This window comes from Phoca vitulina, unplaced genomic scaffold, assembly GCF_004348235.1.
Source record: "Phoca vitulina isolate PV1807 unplaced genomic scaffold, GSC_HSeal_1.0 scaffold36, whole genome shotgun sequence".
In the NCBI taxonomy this organism is placed as follows: domain Eukaryota; kingdom Metazoa; phylum Chordata; class Mammalia; order Carnivora; family Phocidae; genus Phoca; species Phoca vitulina.
Window position 1 is genome coordinate 13991853 of NW_022589739.1, and position 9229 is coordinate 14001081.

At 41.9% G+C, this 9229-nt stretch overlaps 1 protein-coding gene across 4 annotated transcripts in view; it reads left to right on the forward strand.

The window, feature by feature from the left end:
• The first annotated feature begins 3907 nt into the window (after positions 1-3907).
• The window catches only part of MRPL48 (mitochondrial ribosomal protein L48), a 51416-nt gene continuing 46094 nt past the window's right edge, over positions 3908-9229 (forward strand). The window contains exon 1 of one of the 4 annotated variants that reach the window (XM_032427184.1): positions 3908-4383. Coding sequence is in view for 1 of the 4 variants with exons in the window: in XM_032427182.1 (XP_032283073.1) it covers positions 4363-4383 (21 nt within the window). In the remaining 3 variants the exon portion in view is untranslated. Of the gene's footprint in view, positions 4384-4406; positions 4809-9229 lie in introns of those variants that run through there. The other 3 variants (XM_032427182.1, XM_032427183.1, XM_032427185.1) reach the window with 3 other exon arrangements.

Consider the following 9229-nt stretch of genomic DNA (forward strand, 5'->3'; position numbering starts at 1 on the left):
AGGGCTACCTTTGGGGGACATAGATTTACCTACACAGTCCTTTGTAGCTCCTTGGAATTTCGTCATAGGAAAAATTGATTTAAAAAAAATAGGATAGGGGCACCTGGGTGGCTCAGTCGGTTAAGCGGCTGCCTTTGGCTCAGGTCGTGATTCCAGGGTCCTGGGATCGAGCCCCGCATCAGGCTGCTCAGCAGAGAGCCTGCTTCTCCCTCTCCCTCTGCCTGCTGCTCCCCTTGCTTGTGCTCTCTCTCTCTCTCTCTGTGTCAAATAAATAAATAAAATCTTTTTAAAAAATAATAAAAAAAATAAAAAAATAGGATAAGGGATTTAAAAAAACAGATTTATTTATTTATTTATTTATTTATTTATTTATTTATTTATTTATGAGAGAGAGAAAGAGAAAGAGAGCATGGGGAGAGGCAGAGGGAGAGGGAAAGGGGCAGAAGGAGAGGGAGAGGGAGAATCCACCAGACTCCCCACTGAGCAAGGAGCCTGAAGTCTGTTGATCCCACAACCCCAAGATCATGACCGGAGCCGAAATCAAGAGTCAGATGGTCAACGTGAGCCATCCAGGCACCCCAATAGGATAAGGGATCCTGACAGGGTTTCTAACAACAAAGAAAACTCCCTATCACTGAAGCCCCATTTATATTTACCAGGTTTTACATCTTAGCTTTGCTAAAAACAACAATAATAACATCAAAACAGTAGCAGCAATAATAATAACAGCAACAATAAAAATAACTGCATATTTGTTATTTCACTTGATGTTGACTTTATGTGACCAGGTATTCCCTTCATACACAGAGTTTATGTGTATATCTCTGTAATTAGAATTCATCATTGCTTTGTAATTATTTGTTTATGACTTGGCTTCCCTACTGATTTCTATCAGCCACTTAAAAATTGTATATATTGGGGCGCCTGGGTGGCTCAGTCATTAAGCGTCTGCCTTCGCGGCTCAGGTCATGATCTCAGGGTCCTGGGATCGAGCCCGGGACGGAGCCCTGCATCGGGCTCCCTGCTCAGCGGGAAGCCAGGTTCTCCCTCTCCCACTCCCCCTGCTTGTGTTCCCTTTCTCGCTGTCTCTCTCTGTGTCAAATAAATAAATGAAATCTTTTAAAAATTGTATATATTTAAGGTGTAGAATATGATGATTTGACATACAAAGTGAAATGATTACTTATGGTCAGGCTAGTTAACATACCAATTCCTCAAATAGTTATCTTTTGTGATGAGAGCACCTAAATTTACTCTTTTAGCATATTTTCAGTATTCAATACAGTATTATTAGCTGTAGTCATCATGCTGTACATTAGATCTCTAAGCTTAATTTATCCCTGCATAACTGGAACTTTGTACGCTTTGACCAACACTTCCTCATTCTGCTTCCAACTGCCGCTCAAATGCCTGCTAACCACCAATCTATACTCTGCTTCTATGAGTCTAACAATTTTATTTTATTTAAAAAATTTTTTAAAAATTTAAAGATTTTATTTATTTATTTGACAGGGAGAGAGCACAGCGGGGAGAAGTAGGCAGAGGGAGAGGGAGAAGCAGGCTCCCTGCTGAGCAGAGAGCCTGTTGAAGGGCTCAGGGCTCAATCCCAGGACCATGGGATCATGGGATCATGACCTGAGCCGAAGGCAGATGCTTAACCGACTGAGCCATCCAGGCACCCCTGAGTCCAGCTACTTTAAATTCCATGTATAAGTGGGGCTCCTGGGTGGCTCAGTCGGTTAAGCGTCTGATTTTGGCTCAGGTCACGATCTCAGGGCTGTGAGACAGAGCCCCTTGTGGAGTCTGCTTAAGATTATCTCTCTCCCTCTGCCCCTCCCTCCCTCCCCCGCCCTCCCCCCTCACGCCCTTTTTTTCTCTCTAACAAAAAAAAAACATATATATATATATATATATATATATAGTACCTATCTTTCCGTGCCTGTCTTATTTCATTTAGCATAATGTCCTTCAGTTTCATCTATGTTGTCACAAATGACAGGATTTCCTTGTTTTTAAAGGCTGGTGTAATATTCCATTATATATTTACTATTTATACTCTTTTCCATTGTGGTGATATCGATTTACATTCCTACCAATAGTGTGCAAGCATGTCCTTTTCTCCACATCCTTGCTAAAACTTAGCTTTTGTCTTTTTGATAATAGCCATTCTAACAGGTGTGAGGTGATATCTCATTGTAGTTTTGTTTTGCATTTCCCTGATGACTAGTGATATTGAGCATCTTTTTATACACTGTTGGCCATTTGTGTGTCTTCTTTTGAGAAATGTCTATTCACGTCCTTTGCCCATTTTAAAAGTTATTGACTTATAATTGACATACCATGTTATATTAGTTTCAGGTGTACAACATATTGATTTGACACTTCTATACATTACTTAGTGCTCATTAATGATAAGTGTAATCACCATCAGTCACCACACGAGGTTATTACAATATTATTGACTATGTTCCCTATCCTGTACATTTTTTTTTAAGATTTTATTTATTTGGCAGAGAGAGACACAGCGAGAGAGGGAACACAAGCAGGGGGAGTGGGAGAGGGAAAAACAGGCCCCCCGTGGAGCAGGGAGCCCGACGCGGGACTCGATACCAGGACCCTGGGATCATGACCTGAGCCGAAGGCAGACGCCCGACTGAGCCACCCAGGCGCCCCTATGCTGTACATTTTATCTCTGTTATTTATTTTATTTTTAAAAATATTTTATTTATTTGTCGGGGGGAGAGAGAGAGAGAGAGTGGCAGGCAGAGGGAGAAGCAGGCTCCCTGCTGAGCAAGGAGCCAGATGCAGGACTTGATCCCAGGACCCTGGGATCATGACCTGAGCGGAAGGCAGATGCTTAACTGATTGAGCCACCCAGGCGTCCCTCTGTGACTTATTTTATAACCTAAATTTTACCTCTTAATCCCCTTCACCTATTTCGCCCATCCACACCCACCTCCCCTCTGGACCACCAATTTGTTCTCCATATTTAAGAGTCTGTTTTGTTTTTTAGATTCCACATATAAGTGAAATCATATGACAGTTGTCTTTCTCTTTCCGACTAATTTCACTTAGCATAATATCCTCTAGGTCCATCCACGTTGTGGCAAATGGCTTTGCCCATTTTTTTTTTTTTTAAAGATTTTATTTATTTATTTGAGAGAGAGAATGAGATAGAGAGAGCATGAGGGGGGGGAGGGTCAGAGGGAGAAGCAGACTCCCCACGGAGCGGGGAGCCCGATGCGGGACTTGATCCCGGGACTCCAGGATCATGACCTGAGCCGAAGGCAGTCGCTCAACCAACTGAGCCACCCAGGCGCCCCATGCTTTGCCCATTTTAAAATCGAGTTGCTTGTTTTCTTGCTATTGAGTTAAATTCCTTATATACTTTGGATATTAACCCCTTAACAGATGTATGGTTTGCAACTGTTTTCTCCCATTCTGTAGGTTGTCTCTTCACTCTGTTGATTGTTTCCTTTGCAGCACAGAAGCTTTTTAGTTTGATGAAATTCTCTATGAGCCGCTTAAGGGCAGGGACCATGTATTATTCATCTCTGTATTCCCAAGATTCAATCAAAGGACTGGCACAAAGTCATGCTAAGTAAATGGTTAATGTGTTTAAAGTAAGTAATTGAATGTGCAGTGACATTATTATCTCATATGAGAAGAGGTGTGTCCTTTGCGTAAAGGAGACTGAGTTTGAAACTGGGCTCTGCTTCAGTTGGTTGGCCCCAGACAAGTCTCTTAACCTCTCAGAATATCTTTATATGTAAAATCAAGTGATAATATTTCACTAACAGGCTTGTGAGGAATAAATTAAGCATAATGCATTGCACATAATGGTCAGTCAGTAGAAAGTAGTTATTATCAATTATTATGAGGCAATTGACTGTCAGAAAAGCTCACTTAGGGCCAATCAGCTTTTAAATCAAGGTTAGAAGTCTGATCTCCATGTCCTGTGCTAGCTACTGGAATGAATTAATCAGGATCTCAGTCCTTGGGGAACTCACAGTCAAACATGTGAAAGAGACAGTAACAAATAATACACAGTATGGTGGTTGACATAGCAGAATCGTGTGCAAAGCATGGGGACAACACAGAGGTGGCAATTAATTCTGCCTGGAAGAATTGCTGTGAAGGTGACACTTAAGCTGTAGCGAGGGCGGAGTCTGGAGAGTTTTCTAGCTACTGAGTCTCAGAAGCTACCGGAACCAAGGTGCTGCGAGGATTGAGTGAGTCTCGGTCGCATATTGTTACTGGACACGGTTGAGGCGTTCCGTCAGTGTTTTCAGACGCCCGGGGATCGCTGCAGCTTGGGCGGGTCTTCAGCTTGCACAGAGTTACCGGCCGCAGCAGCAAAGGATGAACGGAGCTCTGGGAAAGGTAACGTAGGTTCCACGCACGCTGGGCGCGGCGGAGGTGGTGGGGAGGGTAGAGCTGGGAGGTGGCAGCCTGGCGATCACCGCCTCTGCAGACATCCGGGTATGAGACACCGGCGAGAACAAGGCTCTCCCGGCAGCACACGCGGCGTCTTGTAGTCAAGGGTTGTGTTCCCTCCACTCCTTCCCGGGCGCACTCGGAGGCGCTTACCCGTGGGCCCCGCCCCCTCCACCAGCCACCCTCGCCGCCCATTGGCCTGGAAAGAGAAGAGCCCCGCAGTGGGAATCTCGGAACCAGGATCAGTGCGGAAAATCTGTCTGACCTTGAGCGGGTCATTTTATTTTTGCGCTTTCAGAGTGTTTTCTAAGTATACCATTCTGACTCCGTGACCTGATTGGGATGTGAGGCTACTTAGCGATAGGAAAAGGGTAATATACTAAATTTTTACTTACAAAACCTTAAATGACTGCAGTAAAACCGTCTGAATCACGATAAATGCATTCCTTGGTCTTCCCTTTCCCTCTTAACAGATTTCAGTTGTGTTCTTTTGGTTGTATAATGCTGCTCAGAATGATGACTTACTTTTAGCAATTTATGTTAAAATTTTATTTTAGGCATTAATTGTAGAATATTTATGTCCATGATATATAGGTCAGCATGATCTTTGCTGCTCATGGATCTACCAGTAGTTATCTTGGGGTGGTCCCTAAATATCTTTAGGCTTGTTTCCTTAATGGCTTAAGCCTTACTTTATGAAATAACTCACTAATATTCACCTTAGTTTAATTATGAGAATTTAGCCAGATATGGTGAAAGGATAATAGAAAAAAAATCAAGAAGTTTCAAAATTCCACTGTTAAAGATGGTCAGATTGGTGACTCCATGCTCCTGCTCTATTTGCTTTGATTCTGAGGACTGCTGAAAGGGAGGCATAAGTTTTCAAGGAATACTGTTTCCTACCCTTCCATACTACAGGAGAGTCCATGTAAATGTGTCATTAGGGCATCACCTAAAGATAAAAGGGCAGATAGGGCCTCTCCAAGTCTGATGCCACTGCTGCCTGCCTTTGTTACTGATTTTATTCTTCCCCTCTGCCCTCACTTGAAGTGCCCTCACCCTTCTCACCACCTATCCAAATGCCCCGTCCTTCAACACCCAGCTCAGGTCTCATCTTTTCCATAAAACCTCTCTGACTACTTTGGCTAAAGTGACTGTTTATTTTCTGAACTACCTGGTATTATCTCTTGGCATCTAATCATATGTAGCCTTGTGACCATCTTTGTCCAGCCTTGTCTGGAAGTGTTAATACTTTACATTTGTAAGAAAAACCCAGGGGGGTGCCTGGATGGCTCAGTTGGTTAGGTGTCTGCCTTCGGCTCAGATCATGGTCCTGGAGTCCTGGGGTCAAGCCCAGGTCAGACTCCCATGGGGAGCCTGCTTCTCCCTCTCCCTCTGCTGCTCCTCCTGCTTGTGCTCTCTCTCAAATAAATAAATAAAATCTTAAAAAAAAAAAAAAAAAAAAGAATGAAAAACCCAGGGGATTCGCATCAGACCTGGGTTCTATGTCTTGCTATGTATATGACTTTAGGTGGGTTATTTGACCTCTCTGTGCTTCAGTTTCTTATCTGTAAAATGCAGATGATAATGCCACCATTAGAATCGTTGTAACAATTATAGAAGATAATGTAAATAATAGTACTTGTAAGGTGTGAAGGACTATATATGCAGGAATATGAATATTATTTTTTTCTTTTTTTAGGAATATGAATATTATTCTACAGTTTATATACTGCTTTCATTTTCAGAATTTCATTTGATTTTCGTAGGCACAACAAATGAGGAAATGGAAGCTACTGGCAGTGTCTGGTACATAATAGTTCTCAGATGTCCTACTGAATGCCTGAATTAATGAATGCTTTTTTTTTTTATAGGTCAACAGCCATTTAAGTGAGCCATAGAGCTGAGACTGGAGCCTATTGTTTCTATCTTTCCTAAGACCCCACTGCTTTTCCTTTTTTGAGTATTTCACATTTCATTAATTTGGTAATCTTGGTTTTCCTCATCTGTGAAATGAGGAATGAAAACCTTCCTTGACCTTCCAATTTGCCAATCCTTCCCTTTCCTATACAACCCATTACACTGATCTCACATTGCAATGTAATAAATAATTTGCACATCTACTGTCTTCACTAGAAAGATTTGAGGGTAGGCAACTATATTTTTTTTTATATGTATATGTACCCAACCTACAGTGTACTTGGCCTAAAGTAGGTACCTGATAAATATTGAGTGAATCAGTGACTGAACAAAAGTTGACATTGCATGTAAGTACATGCTAGAGCTGGGACTAGAACTTCAAACTCTTAGCTCAGTACTCTTTCCTTGGGAGCCCAAGATGTTTTTAGCTTACAGTCCTTTCACATTTTAAATGAATGAAAAGCCCAGCTTTACTGGAATAAAACTGGGTGGAATCGCATACTTTTTTGGCTCAGCAGAAGTAGTAAGTAGAAGTAGTGTTAAGACCATAATGCTGATATTCATCAAACCTCAGAAAACATACTGATCAATCAGGATGGCAGGATGATGTCTGTGGAAGTTAGAATGCACCAGGGAATGAGTAATGACTCACCTGATGAGTTACCTTACACAGAAAATGGATGGTCCTGGAGTATTTAGCTTAGGTCTGGATGTCACTCACCCTGAGATAACTGTTCTTTCCTCAGGGATTACCATATCTCTGAACCACAGGATATGGTTAAGGGAGGGGAGCTCAACTGTGGCCTAGAAATACAATTTAATCTGCAACTAAATCAGATACTAAAAGACTTTGTAATTATGTGTGCAATATGCTTAACCTAATATTGGCCGGCATAAAAGGCAGGGAAGGCAACAAGGAGCCCTGGGAGACAGCCATCATACCTTGGCCAGTACTTCCCCTCTCTGGAGTTAGAGCAGATCACAAAAGGTATGCCAGAAGGAGCAACCTTGGGGACTGATCTCATAGTAAGATGTTTTCAAGTGAAAACACTGAAGGCTAACATGGAGCAGAGTTCATATGAGCAAACTGCAGTGAGGACTGAAGCAAATGACAAACCCAACAGACATGAATTAGGAGGACATAAGATGCGAAATAGGAGGACACAAATTTCAGGATGCATAGAAGGTCAGGGAGTCCAGGAGCCCAGGAAAATGGTCAAGAAGTTGGCTATATCCTGGTCACTATTAGATGTAAATTCTGCAGGACAGGGATATTTTACTATTTTGTTTATGGTTTTACCTTCAACACCTGTCATACAAGGGTACATATTGTTTAATAAATGAGCTGAATGATCACCACCATTATCATCACTGCTACCAATTTGATCATTAATGATGTGCCTTGCACTTGCTAAGTCCTTTTCATATATTAACATATAATTGTATCAAGAATTCTATGAGGTAAATATTTTTATAACCTCTTTAAAGATAAGGAGCGGCACCTGGGTGCCTCAGTTGGTTGAGTGTCCGACTCTTGGCTTTGGCTCTGGTCATGATCTAGGGGTTGTGGGATCGAGCCCCTCGTCAGGCTCTACGCTCAGTGGGGGAGTCTGCTTGGGATTCTGTCTCTCTTCTCTCTTTGCCCCACCCAGAGTAAATAAATAAATCTCAAAAAAAATAAAGCTAAGGAAGTGAGGTTTGGAGGGATTTATTAATTCAATCAGGAGATATTTACTGACCACCCACAGTGTGCCAGGGAGTATGGTAGATGTTGGGATGTAGCAGTTTCCTGTCTTTATGGAGCTTGTATTCTTAGCAAGAGAGACAGGCTAATTAAACATATAACTACTTAACATAATTGTGATAAGTGCCACAAAAGAAATAATCTGGGTGCCATGTGAGTGTGTAACAGCAGGATCCAAGTAAGTCTGAGCAGTAAGGAAAGTTTTCTTGAGGATGCTACATGACTAAAACGTAAAGAATGATAGAATTTAAAAAGAGAGAGTATGTGCAGAGGCCCCGAAATGAGAACATATTTGAAGTTCCAGAGGTCCCAGAAGAAATTGGGAGGGAGAGGAGCAGTGGGGCTTGGATCAAGGGAGAGTATGCAGAGAAATATGGGGATGAGACTTGGGGAGAAGGTAGGGGATTGGACTTAACATTTTAGGTAACCACAGGTATTTCTAAACAATTTAGCCCTGGAGGAAAGTAGGATATAGGGCTTAACAAAGCTCAACTGTGGCCTAGAAATACAATCCAGCAGTTATGCTAGAAGGCCAGATATTTCTTTCTTTTCTTTCTTTTTTAAAAAATTGAGATATAATTCACATACCATAATATTTACCCTTTTAAGATGGACAATTCAGTGGTTTTTGCTCATCCCAGTTCTGGTCATCTTATGTAAATTAGATCATACGTATGTGAGGCCAAGTATTCCTTATGGGATTTGCCAAAGATCATACAACTATTAAAATGGAAGTTTTGATATTCAAACCCAGGTCTAAGTTCCATAAAGACTCAGTGCAAAGACAGACTCTGACAGTCAACCTATTAAACATATTAAGAAGAGACTTGGCCAAAGGGAAAACTATAAAGAAAAGCAATCTTGAAAGAACTTAGGAAAAGGTCAGCTAGAACACCACTAGCCAGCTGTGTGCTTTAGGCACATTAATTCACCTTTCCGAGCTTTGGTTTCCCCACAGTAAAATGGGGGTAGAAAAACCTACCTCACAGAATGGTTGTGAGGATTAAAGGAAATGATGTTTGGGTGCCTGGGTGGCTCAGTTGGTTAAGCGTCTGCCTTCAGCTCAGGTAATGATCCCAGGGTTCTGGGATCGAGTCCCGCATCGGGTTTTCTCTCTCCCTCTGCCTG